This window comes from Hyperolius riggenbachi, chromosome 8, assembly GCF_040937935.1.
Source record: "Hyperolius riggenbachi isolate aHypRig1 chromosome 8, aHypRig1.pri, whole genome shotgun sequence".
In the NCBI taxonomy this organism is placed as follows: Eukaryota; Metazoa; Chordata; class Amphibia; order Anura; family Hyperoliidae; genus Hyperolius; species Hyperolius riggenbachi.
In genome coordinates, this window is record NC_090653.1 from 41,162,667 (window position 1) to 41,176,633 (window position 13,967).

Consider the following 13,967-nt stretch of genomic DNA (forward strand, 5'->3'; position numbering starts at 1 on the left):
GTGCATAGATATCAGTATAGGCAGGCAGGCTGGGCAGTGGGTGTATGGAGATCAGTGCAGGCAGGCAGATCAGTGGCTGTATAGAGATCAGTGCAGGCAGGCAGGTCAGTGGGTGCATAGAGATCAGTGCAGGCAGGCGGGTCAGTGGGCGCATATTAGAGATCAGTGCAAGCAGGCTGGGCAGTGAGTGCATAGAGATCAGTGCAGGCAGGTTGGGCAGTAGGTAGCTGTATAGAGATCAGTGTAGGGTACATGGAGATTGGGCAGCGCTGCAGATCATAACATGATGTGATCTCTGCATCTGCTCTATACTAACAAGCATTTATCTCTGTACTAAAGAGCCGTGGCGGGGGAGTGCCTGCTATGGTGAGGGGGCGGGGCTAGGAGCCGCAGGTGAGAGAGGGGTGTTAGCGGGGTGTGGCAGGTTCGGTGGGCGGGGCTATGTTGCAGGACGGGTAGCTCGGGGACAAGCAATACACCGGGACTGCCAGTTACCTGCGCTACGGCGGCGGGAGGCGGAGGAGGATGGCGGAGGAATACGGTGAGTGATCGTCCTGATAGCGGGACTATTATTACTGCGTGCTGATCTCCCGCCTGCCATATAGGGATATACGTCCACCTGTCTATACACCTGTATGCCTCTCCGCCAGCACCTGCACCGCCCGGGGACGGTACACAGTATATATATATATATATATATATATATATATATATATATATATATATTCTACCTTACTTGTACCTATACTGTACAGGCTATACACCTGGAGAGGGTCCAGCTGATTTACTTACATACATACATCAGTGGTACCTGTCTATGTCTCCTTGATCCCAGTATGCTGTAACATTATATCATTAATGGCAGTTTCCGCAGTAATACACTTGTATGATTGCTTTATGACTCTTTATACAGTACTGTGTGCTATATGGGGTATGTATAAGGTGTTATGGTGTGGTAGCGCTTACTGAACCATAATGGTTGTCCCTTTAACTGGTTGAGTTTTTGCCTTGACTTTTGTGATTTTTTTTTTTAATTTTTTTTTTGGTAAGATCTTGTTATTATATATTTTATTTTGGGATTGCTTTCTGACATTTCTGTTTGTATTGGTGGCATGTAAAAAGTAATAAAAAAAAAATAATTCCAGCTTCCTGTGCCACTAATAACTTATTGCATCACTTCCAGTCCCCTATCCCATGCCACTAATAACTTGTTATATCACATCAAGTCCCCTATTCCACTACTAATATTATGTCACTTCCAGTCCCCTATGCCAATAATAACTTAGTTATGATGTCACTCCCAGTCCCCATGCCCCCAATAACATCATGTCCGGCCCCCTATTCCAGTAATAGCTTAATATTTTACTTCCAGTCCACTAATAACATCATGTCACTTTCAGTCCCCTATCCCACTACTAACTTATTACGTCACTTGCAGTCTCCAATGCCACTAATAACATCGTGTCCGTTCCGGTTCCTTATGCCACTAATAACTTATATCACTTCCAGTCTCCAGTCTTAGTTATCATTGTCACTTGCAGTTCCCTATGCCACTAATACATTATTACTTCACTTCCAGTCCCCTATGTCAGTGTTTCTCAACATTTTATTGGTATGTACCCATTTTTAAAACCCTGCAATCACCAAGTACCCCTAGCATAGTAAACATTATCACAAGTACCCCTTGACAAATACTGTCTTTCCCCGAAAATAAGACAGTGTCTTATATTAATTTTTGCTCTAAAAGATGTGCTAGGGCTTTTTTTCAGGGGAGGGTTTATATTTCTATCAGGAAGTGTCTCCCAGTAGCACATTTCCTGTTCCTTTGTACTGTGCTGTTCATGGATTTTAAGGTATGCTACTGTATTGATCAGGCACTTGCCCTGTCATCCCTGCACACAGCTGATAACCTTGCTGTGTGCTGGGAAGACAGGACCGGTGCCCAATCATCACTGCATCACTGTGTCCCCGCTTGCTGGCTGACCTCTTCCTCCTCTTTAACTTTTGCTAGGGCTTATTTTCGGGGTAGGTCTTATTTTCAGGGAAAGAGGGTATATATTTAATCATAGTACATTATAATTGGTTCTAAACAATTTCCAAGCATTTACTATTGCTTTTAATTAGTTAAAATACTAATTTGGTGTTGTTTAAATAAGATTTATCATTTTCTAAAAAACTTTATAAGTTTTTACCTACATCAAGTCTGAGTATCCCCTGAAACCATCAGAAGTAGCCCCTGGGGTATGTGTACCACACATTGAGAACCTAGGCCCTATGCCACCAATAAATTACTTAATTTTCAGTCCCCTATGCCACTTATGTCACTGGTCCACTATTTCAGTACCACTGAACATTTACTGCATTACCTTTTTCCTATATCTTTTATAGCTTTTAGTCACCTGTCCCCTTATCAGTAATAGCTGCCTATATTACTATAGGCATACTATATACATTTTACTACAGTGTATATCTGCACTCTGCAGTCCCCTTTATCATTGTTTCTCAACATTATTATAGCGTATACAAACATCATGCTTACCAATGCAGTGCAGCAGTGTAAAAGTAGCCATAGTGTGAAGAATACCACATACAGTAATTGTGTATAAATGTTTTCTAATCACTACATTTTGCTTTTAGTCAAAAAAATAAACCCCGAAATCATAATTCAGATGTGTTCATGATTGATGTGTCATTTTTAACCTCAGAAGTTCCCAGGATGAAATAATCTTTGGGCCCAACTAAAGTACCCCCTTGGGGTATGCATATCATATGTTGTCAACGTAGGACCCATGTCATTATTATTATTACTTTGTAAGGACTAATAATAGTACTAGCCTCCTCTATCAGTAATAACGTTTACTAATTACTATCACCTATCGCCAAATTATAAACATATTATTTTTGAAACATAATTTATGGTACCTATCCCCTATATAAATAATTACTGATTACCCTATATTCGTTAGCTGACTGTGCTAGTAGCCTCCTATATCTGTAATCACCTACTATACTACCAGTTCCCTTTATCAGCAATACCTTACTATGCTACTAGTCCCCTTTATCAATAATAACTTACTATGCTACCAGTCCCTTATATCAGTAACTTACTATGCTACCAGTCCCTATATTAGTATAACTTACTATGCTACTAGTCCCCTATATCAGTAGTAATCACTAGTCCCCTATATCAGTAATAACTTACTATTTTATCAGTCCCCTGTATCAGTATTACTATGCTACCAGTTCCCTATATCAGTGTTCCCCCAACCGTTTCCTCAAGGCCCACCAATGGTGAATGTTTTGTGGAAATCCACAAAGGTGGTTAATCAGCTCTGCTAAAGCACTAATCACCTCACCTGTGCATGTTTGTGGTTTCCTGCAAAACATGTACTGTTGGTGGGCCTTGAGGACAGGGTTGGGGAACTCTGCCCTATATTACTATAACTTTATATGCTACCAGTCCCTTATATTACTATAGCTTACTATGCTACTAGTCTCCTATATTAGTATAACTAACTATGCTACCAGTCCCCTATATTAGTATTACTTACTATGCTACTAGTCCCCTATATTAGTAATAACTTGAGGAGGGTTGTTTTTTAAAAAGTACATAAATACTGCTCAGTGCACTTTAACAGCTGAGCAATGATCGTTAAAGGCTACCTGAATTAACATGCAACATAAAGAGGTAAACATAGGCACATATAGTACTAGTCCTGCTAAGCAATTGTCTTAAGTCCATTTCTGTTTACTGTACAGAAAAATTACTGCTATCTATGCAAATGTCATACAAACAGAAAGTCAAATTTACCCGATGTCCTGAAAAGTAAATAGAAAGCAAATACTTTTATCTGGCTGAGGAAACACTGATGATAAGGCTTTTGTCCTATAAGGTTCAAAGGGTCATACTTCTGTTTGGTTTGCAACTGAATAAAGCCGTTTTTACATCAGACTGTCCTGGCTGCTGGCTGAATTGAATATAAAATTAATTGAAAATAAAACACAGTTGAAAATTAACTGAAAATAAAAATTAGACACAGTTCTATATTACTAATGTTCTATTTATCATTAGTAATACACCTACAATTATCTCATAAATTTATTTTCAGTTCAGGTTTGCTTCAAAACTGAGAGGGCTATAGAGGCTGACATATTTATTTCCTTTTAAAGAGGAGCTGTCAGTCACACTATTTCAGAAAAAAACAACACATATATAAGTAGATAAATACTTGGTCTACTTACATAACATATGTATTGCACTGTCCACGTTTTGATTTTAGTGATTTTTCTATAGTAAAAAAAAAAGAAAATTCTTCTTAGGATTCTCCATTTTAACTGTCTATTTTGAAGCCAGTCCTGATGTCATTTCCTCCCTTACTCTCCTCTGCCTGATTGTGTATGCATTGCCCGCCCTTCCTCCCAGTCTTCAGACACTCCCACCCAGCTCTGCAATAGAAAGTGCATTGTCTCAGCATGAGAAATATTGGCCAATCAGAGAGGAACAGAGGTGTGGGAGGGAAAAACAGGGGGGAAGAGACTTCAGCCAATCAGGCTGCATTAGATAAGTCTGAGGGGAAAGTAGAGAAGTAAAAACGGACAACCCAGCATGCCCTGCAACTTCCTTTGTGCAGCAATGTACCAAATAGTTAGGTAAACTGGGGACTGATCATTTATCAACAAGAAAAGTTATAGTGATTTTTAACTTTGGATTGTCTGGTTAGCATCCTTATTACTTGTTACCAGATACAAATAAAGAATTGATTGATATTATGCCCGACCGCTACACCTTAAACAATGCAGATTGCCTGGCTGTCCTGCTGATCCTCAGCCTCTAATACTTTTAGACTCGGTTCCCACTTGAGCCGAACCATGTGTGGCCAGCGGGAGCAGACAGTGTAGCGTCCTCGGCTGTAGTCCGGGGCAGATGCATTACCCCCATAGGCTATATCAGGCATGGGCAAACTTGGCCCTCCAGCTGTTAAGGAACTACAAGTCCCACAATGCATTGCAGGAGTCTTACAGCCACAGTCATGACTCATAAAGGCAAATGCATTGTGGGACTTGTAGTTCCTTAACTACTTTGGCCTCCTGGACGTACTAGCTACGCCCAGGAGGCCATGTGCGCGTTCGCGCGCTCCCGCAGCCAATAGCACGCGCGCTCCCGGCCGCGGTTCGTTAGCCTGGCAATCAGTGAATCGGGCTATGGTGCCCGATCACTGATACCTCTCCCCCGCTGAAAAAGTGACAGCTTCTCCCGGAAGCTGCGCTTTTTCTGGCTGTAACGTCCCCCATACGTCGCTCTAAGCGTATGTTACGCTTAGAGTGACGTCCTGTAAACAAACGCATGGCCGCCATCTTGTGGTCAAAAAGTAAAACTACAACTAAAAGTGAAAAAATAAAACTCAAGACACATTTACATTATAAAACTATGGCCTCCCAAAAATACCCAAATAAAATGTTTAATAAAAAAAAAAAAAAAATTACAATAAAAAAAAAATGTAAATATTTACCTAAGGGTCTAAACTTTTTAAATATCAATGTAAAGATGAAATATTTCTAAAAAAATTTTTTATTTTAAACTTGCAAATAGTGATAGATGCAATACGGAAAAAATGCACCTTTATTTCCAAATAAAATGTTGTCGCCATACATTGTGATAGGGACATAATTTTAACGGTGTAATAACCGGGACATATGGGCAAATACAATACATGATTTTTCATTATGGAGGCATGTATTATTTTAAAACTATAATGGCTGAAAACTGAGAAATAATGATTTTTTTTCCGTTTTTTTCTTATTCTTCCTGTTAAAATGCATTTACAGTAAAGTGGCTCTTAGCAAAATGTACCCCCCAAAGAAAGCCTAATTGGTGGCGGAAAAAACAAGATATAGATCAGTTCATTGTGATAAGTAGTGATAAAGTTATAGGCTAATGGGAGGTGAAAATTGCTCGGATGCATAAAGTGAAAACGACTGAAGGCTGAAGTGGTTAATAGCTGGAGGGCCAAGTTTGCCCATGCCTGGGCTATATGGAGGGAAGCATCCACCTGCCCAGGATTATTGTGGACTGCACAGAAGTGCGGCCCGCTTACTGCAGCAGATCTAATGGATCCGTGGCAGCGGATAAAATAGGAGCCGTTCCATGTCAGTTTAGCAGCAGTGAGCGGAAAATGGACAAAAAAAAAATCCTTTCTTCACTGAAGTGGGAACACAGTCTCAGCCACAGACCACGAACAAGCATGCAGATCAGGTGCTCTTACTGAAATCTGACAGGACTAGCTGCATGCTTGTTTCAGGATTGTGAATAAAGGGAACCTAAACTAATAAGGAAGTGGATTTTTCCTTTTAAGATAATACCAGTTGCCTGACTCTCCTGCTGATCCTGTGTCTCTAATACTTTCAGCCACAGCCCCTCAGCAAGCATGCAGATCAGGTGCTCTGACTGAAGTCAGACTGGATTAGCTGCATGTTTGTTTCAGGATTGTGATTCAGCCACTTATGATGCCTGAAAAATCAGCAGGACTGACAAGCAACTAGTATTGTTTTAAAGGAAATTAATACGGCAAGGAGCTTGGGTCCCCAGTGCGAGATTTTTTTTTCTTTGGAGAGAGCTGCAGTGTGAAAGTGTTTCCTTACTCTACATACACCTCTCACCACTATGCAGTGCGCACATATAGAGGTATTCATTACCAGCATAGCAGCAATTAAAAGCTAATAAGATAGATAAAGGAGAGCGCCTTTGGTCCAGGAGCCCCGGTGCAGTCGCAACCTCTGTACCCCTATTGCTACGCCACTGCAGCCATCATATACCTTTAAGTGTACTTTAGGCCTCGTTCAGATGCATTTTGGCAGCGTGTATAGCGTGCGACATGCAAGTTGTAGAAGGGTATAGACAGCCCTTCTACCGTTTCCAGCACTATCACACTGCTGCATGCATTTTTCAGGAATCTAGCGCAGATCCATTCACTGTAGTGAATGGGATCTGCAGTGCATAGTACCGCAGGTGGCGTGCGATCGTACGCCTTGTGTTCCGATCGCACAGCCATCTGCGCTAAATGATCTGGACAAGGCCTACATGGTGACATTTATAGAGTGTTTGTTTGTATTGGGCTTTAGTTCCCTCTGTGCTGTCATAAACCATTGTTGCTTTAGTGACTTCTGCTCTTTTGTGTTTCTTTGACTTCTCACTTAGTTTATGTAAAGTGAGTTTTGGTCCTCTGATCCTCTCACCGTGACCTGTGTGTGCTGAACCCTGTACAACGGGTTTTACATGCTGCCCCTCTCCCACCTGACCCTGTGTGCTGTGTGCCCTGACTCTGCTGCTGTGTCCCCTGACTGCTGCCCCCAGCGGCGGCTCCAGCTTCAGATTTTCGGGGAGGCTCAAAAGGGGCACAATGGCTGGCCGGCGGGGCTCACGGGGGAAATTTGCACTGCGCCTTAAAAATGGGCGTGGTCATGTGGGCGGGGCTAACTGTAATGTAGTTGTACCAGCTAATGTAGTTACATAAAAAAAAAATGAAGTAAATGCACATAAGGAGAGACAGCGTTTCCCTAGTAAATGCACGTAATGACAGACAGCATTTCACCACTAAATTCATGTAATGAGAGACAGCGTTTCACCAGTAAATGCGCATAATGACAGACAGCTTTTCACCAGTAAATGCGCATAATGACAGACAGCTTTTCACCAGTAAATGCACATAATGACAGACAGCTTTTCACCAGTAAATGCACATAATGACAGACAGCTTTTCACCAGTAAATGCACATAATGACAGACAGCTTTTCACCAGTAAATGCACATAATGACAGACAGCTTTTCACCAGTAAATGCAGCATAATGACAGACAGCTTTTCACCAATAAATGCACATAAGAGACAGCTTTTCACCAGTAAATGTATGTAATGACAGACAGCTTTTCACCAGTAAATGCACCATAATGACAGAGCTTTTCACCAGTAAATGCACATAATGACAGACAGCCTTTCACTAGGAAATGCATGTAATGACAGACAGCCTTTCACCAGTAAATGCACATAATGACAGACAGCCTTTCACCAGTAAATGCATGGAATGACAGACATCCTTTCACCAGTAAATGCACACAAGAGACAGCCTTTCACCTGTAAATGCATGTAACGAGACAGCGTTTAATGTAGCCAGGTGTATAGTTGTCCCCAGCATAGGTAGGTAGGAGGACTTACCTTGTCCCCAGTATAGCCAGGTGTATCGATTCCCCAGGACTCAGGAGGGGTGAAAGGAGGGAGCCGTGGAGACATCGGTGGCAAGTGGGGAAGGGGGGCCGTCTCCCCCCCCCCTTCCCTCACCTTGTGTGCCCTGACTCTGCTGCTGTGTCCCCTGTCTGCTGCCCCTCTCCCACCTGACCCTGTGTGCTGTGTTCCCTGACTCTGCTGCTGTGTCCCCTGACTGCTGACCCTGTGTGCCCTGACTCTGCTGCTGTGTCCCCTGTCTGCTGCCCCTCTCCCACCTGACCCTGTATGCTGTGTGCACTGACTCTGCTGCTGTGTCCCCTGTCTGCTGCCCCTCTCCCACCTGGCCCTGTGTGCTGTGTGCCCCGACTTTGCTGCTGTGTCCCCTGTCTGCTGCCCCTCTCCCACCTGACCCTGTGTGCTGTGTGCCCTGACTCTGCTGCTGTGTCCCCTGCCAGACACCCAGGAGCTGCCTGCTGCCCCTCTCCCACCTGACCCTGGGTGCTATGTGCCTTGTGCTGCTGTGTCCCCTGCCAGTCATCCAGGAGCTGTATGCTGCGACTTTTTGGACTGGTTTCATGCACACAGTAGCGGCTTTGCAAGATCACTGCCAAGTGGTATTAGAATTTTTTTGCCTTTCTTTTTCCTTCATCCTGCTGCAGTAATAATGTTTAATTACTTGTTGGGAAGTGATTTATTTAAGAGGAATTCTGCTTAGTGAGATTGTTGGGTATATACTGTTATAGTTAAAGGAGAACTGAAGTGAGAGGTATATGGAGGCTGCCATATTTCCTTCCTTTTAAACAGTACCAGCTTGCCTGGCAGCCTTGCTGATCTATTCGGCTGCAGTAGTGCCTTATTCACACCAGAAACAAGCTTGCAGCTTATCTTGTCAGATAATGTAACTGCTTCATGATTGTTCAGGGTCTATCGCTAAAAGTATTAAAGGGCAGAGGATCAGCAGGACAGCAGGGCAACTGGTATATTCTGGAGTAACAATAGCTCCTTCTTGAAACAGAGTACATGCTTGCCAATCAAACACCACTGTGCTCTCTGACCACAATTCAGCCTGCTGGAGGATCTCACAGGAATTGCCAGTGGCACAGGACACTCCCACTGTCTTCCTCTGGGTGGAGTCTGTAGAGTGTCATCACTTCCTGCTGCATGAATGTTGGAATGAATGGTTGATCTGTCTGAGAAGCTTTCTCAGTCTTGTTTATTGAAGCTTGGCTAAAGCTAAACATAAATGGCCTGTCAGTCAAATAGAACTGTGCTCTTTGACCACAATTCAGCCTGCTGGAGGCTCTCAAGTGTGATAGTGGTCAGTGACACTCCCGCTGTTTCTCTGGGCGGAGTCTGCAGAGTGTCATCACTAGGTGGATCCTGAGAGCCAACACTAAAAACGCAGTTTACTAGGAAATTCACAAAGTTAACAAAAATTTGCAAAAGATTTATGGGATGTGTGTTTTAGGCACGACTCGGGTGTCATACAAAGAAATCCTATAACTGTAATCTTGACAATAAAAAGATATATAAAAACTTAAAGGAAACTAGTACAGTGAGTCTCCTAGGACCTTTAAAATTATTATAAAATGGTAAAACAATGGTATGTTGACCATAATGAGGTCTAGTATTGTTGTTATCAATATTTCCTAGACCATAATTTTTTTTATTTTTTTTTTTAGCATTTTATGATTTTAGAAGTCCTAGGAGATTTACTGTGGTGGTTTACAGTACTTTACATTTTCATATGTCTTTTTATTGTCATGCTTACAGTTATGTAAGTCAGATGTTGGCTTACAGTATACACCTACCTATGGTGGATTCTATTATAGATGAATTTAATTGTAGATACAGTATTTACCCGATGAAGCCGGTATAACCTGAGAAACGCGTTGTAGTTTGTATCTAATAAATGTCTTTGTAGTCAGGTCAAATCAATCAAATCAAAAATCGTTTTATTGGCATGACAAAGATTCATACAGACATAGCTAAAGCATGGGGAGAAGGGGTGGGGCATGGAAGGGGGTGAGATAGGGGTAGACTGTAGAGGTTTTTTTTTTTTCTCATTCTCTAATATGTGAAAGACATTCTTAAAGAAGCAGTGGTGTAGCATAGGGGATGCTGAGGTTGCGACTGCACCGGGGCTCCCTGGACCAGTGGGGCCCACTAGGAACCCTCGTTCATTCAACTTATTAGCTTTTCATTGGTGCTATGCTGGTTATGAACACCACCTATATGTGCATTGCATCATGGAAATCCTTAACTAACGGTTTCCTTACTCTGATTACACCTCTCTGACACTGCAGCTGTCCTTGGTAGGTTTTGAGGTTCCTTTTCAATAGAGTGCTTGGGGGCCCCATGTAAATCTTACACTGGAGCCCCAAGCTCCTAAGTTATGCCACTGTAAAGCAGGTTTCCCTGGTTGCTGTATATTTGGGGCAGTGCATCAGTAAGTGACTCTCGTCCTCACGGGTCTTCTGCTCACCGTATTGGCAGAGTCTCTCCTCCCTGGGGTTGTGCATCTCTCTGTCTCCCAGACTCAATTTCAAGTTTTTGAGCACTCATTCTGTAGACACTCAGGATTTGCCTGGAGATATTCAGGTATGGGGCCATTTTATATTCTCTCTGTAGGGACTGGTATATGGTTAGCTTCTGTGGCTTTTATTCCACTCCTCCATTTATCTACACAGTCCTCTCTTCTCTTGGCTGTGGTGTGTATTATTTAAGTTCTTGTTCAGACCTGTGGATCTGGGTTTGGAGGGAGCATAGGGCTGACCACTTCTTTCAGTGCACACGGCTTTTCCTGGTGTTCATTGTGCAGCATGGCTTTGTAGTGGGGTGAGTCAGTGCTACTGCTCTGTAGGTGGGCCCAGCAGGCTAGCACTCTTTTCTGTATCTTAAAGAGAAACTCTGACCAAGAATTGAACTTTAACCCAATCAGTAGCCGATACCCCCTTTTACATGAGAAATCTATTCCTTTTCACAAACAGACCATCAGGGGGCGCTGTATGACTGATATTGTGGTGAAACCCCTCCCACAAGAAACTCTGAGGACCGTGGTACTCCTGGCAGTTTCCTGTCTGTGAACCTTGTTACATTGTGGGAAATAGCAGTTTACAGCTGTTTCCAACTGCCAAAACAGCAAGCAGCAGGTACATCACTTGCCAGCAGTAAAAATGTCACCATGTGATAAATGTCAGAATATAAATCAGGGATGTAACATATTTTACAATGGGCAAACACTCAATAAATCATTTATACATAATTATTGTAAAAATGAAGCACTTTTTGATTACATTATTTTCACTGGAGTTCCTCTTTAAGCACTAAAGGGAATCTACCCAGCTCAGCTTGGCCGGCATTATTTGAGGTACTCCAATGGGCATGGAGGAGATGTTTGTAGAATTCCAGGTGGAATATTTCTGTTGGGCTGGATTCTCTCCTCCTCCTCCTCCTCCTTCTCCTTCTCCTCCTTCTCATCCTTCTTCTTCTTCTTTTATCCAGAATTCAGGCAACCGGAAGTTTCAACTAACTGGCATGCCTGAGTGATAACAGGGACTTAGTATTCGGCAGTTTTGAGGCTTTATAAATTACTTTACCGAGCCTCTAGCAACCTTCTGGCGTCCGTGCACACAGGTGGTGTGTCACCTGACCCGATGCAAGTTAGGTGACATGCTGGCTTCCGTGCTGGAAGAAGCCGGGAAGCTGCTAGTAGAGATGGTGCGAATTGTTCGCAGGCAAGCTGTATTCTGCGGACATCAGTTGTTCGCATTTGTGGCAAATAGTGAACATTTGGTGATTCGTCCCCTATAAATCATCGAGATAAACTTTGACCACTTACCTCACAGTCAGCAGGCACATGGCAGCCACTCAGCTAGCACACCCTCCTGGACCCCCCACCCTCCCCCATTAAAAAGCTGTTGCGGTGGCTATATTGGATTCATTCGCTACTGACTGTTAGTGAGAGCAGGGTCAGACTTGCTGCAGATAGGTAGGGAAAGCATTAGCTAGGCCTGTGTTCTTGTTCCTCACTTGCTGTGAAAGCACCCCAAACAGCCCTTTTGAAGGCTAGCACATCGGTATCCTGTGTTGTTGTTTTTTTTTGTGTGTGTGAGACACTCCACAGCCCACTGACACCCAGAGCTGTGTACACACTACTGCTGTTGCTACACTAAGTTGCAGGCACAGAACCACTCCAGTGCATTATTATTTCACTGTATTCTGATAGTACTATTGCATTTCTCTGTGTGTGACACTCCACAGCCCACTGACACCCAGAGCTGTCCGTAATGTGATTTCTGCCCATTAGGGATTAAAACCCAACTTTGCGTCAACTCCGTAATCTTTGGTGGTATTTTTGGCATGGACCCCCCTCCGGCATGCCACAGTCCAGGTGTTAGACCCCTTGAAATAACTTTTTCATCACTTTTTTGGCCAGAAACAGTCTTTGTAGGTTTTAAAATTCACCTGCCCATTGAAGTCTATGGTGGTTTGCCAGATTCGCCTGTTCGCGAACATTTTTCTGAAGTTCGCGTTTGCCATTCGCTAACAACAAATTCTATGTTCGCGACATCTCTAGCAGGAAGGCTGCAAGACATGGCTGGAGGCTCAGTATTTGTGGGGGGGGGGGGGGGGGGGGGGGAGGTTTGTGCTTTTCAGGCAAGTTGCTCAAGCAACCAGCAAACGCATGTATCTGGGATCAGGCGATGCCCGCCAGTGCGGATATTCAGGACTAAATACTGTTGTATTGAGGAAGAAGCAGGCTTCCTCTATGTAACTACTCCATGTGGCTACACAGGTGCCACGTACCACAGTTTGCTCCTCATCAGGGCCGGGCCGAGGCATAGGCTGGAGAGGCTCCAGCCTCAGGGCGCAGTGTAGGAGGGGGCGCAGAATTCATTCATCTGTCATTCCTAATTGTGTTTGAAGCAGAAAGAAATAAGAAAAGGGGATACATAACAGTGACTGCAAGCCAGATAACTAGATATTAAGGTGTTGGGGAGGTTGTGGGCCCTGTGGCGCTTCTTAGTCTAATAGCAATCAGTGAGCGACAGCTGGGGTGGGAGGGATGGGGGGCGCACTTTGGTGTCTCAGCCTTGGGTGCTGGAGGACCTTGTCCCGGCTCTGCCCCTCATATCCCCTGCTCGCTTTTCTGAGGGAAATCATCAGTTTCCTTTTAGGAGATGTTGTTTTCAGTGGCTGGAGTTTTTATTGCTCTTATGCAAACTACTTGTGCTGTCGTGTGCGCCAAACTATTTTTGCATATTTGACAGAAAATAAATATTGCAGGGCAGTGCATCCCCAGGCAGTATGGCGCACCTGTGTAGAGGATATGTGTTGATGTTCTACATAATAATATACTCCACCACTGACACCATGGTAACCTATAGTATCTGACACCTCCAGTAAGGCTATTTAAAGGGACACTATTGCGAAAAATTGTAAAAATTAAAATATGTGCAAACCTAGACAAATAAGTATCGTATGTTTTTTCCAGAGTAAATGAGCCATAAATTACATTTCTCCTATGTTGCTGTCACTTACAGTAGGCAGTAGGAATCTGACGGAAGTGACTGGTTTTGGACTAGTCCATCTCTTCATAGAGGATTCTCAGCAAGGTTTTTATTCTTCATAAAGATATTCCCTAAAAAGGATTTAAACAATGATGCTGGCCAGCTTCCCTGCTCGCTACATAGTTTTTTGGCAGTTGGACAGAGCAACTGCCATTCACTAAGTGCTTTTGAAAATAA

General features: G+C 43.3%; 1 protein-coding gene across 1 annotated transcript in view; it reads left to right on the plus strand.

Annotated features, from left to right (window-relative positions):
- The first annotated feature begins 442 nt into the window (after positions 1–442).
- SLC44A4 (solute carrier family 44 member 4) overlaps positions 443–13,967 on the plus strand; it is a 146,850-nt gene continuing 133,325 nt past the window's right edge. The window contains exon 1 of the mRNA XM_068250284.1: positions 443–541. Within this exon, the coding sequence (XP_068106385.1) occupies positions 526–541 (16 nt within the window). The 5' untranslated portion in view covers positions 443–525. The remainder of the gene's footprint in view (positions 542–13,967) is intronic.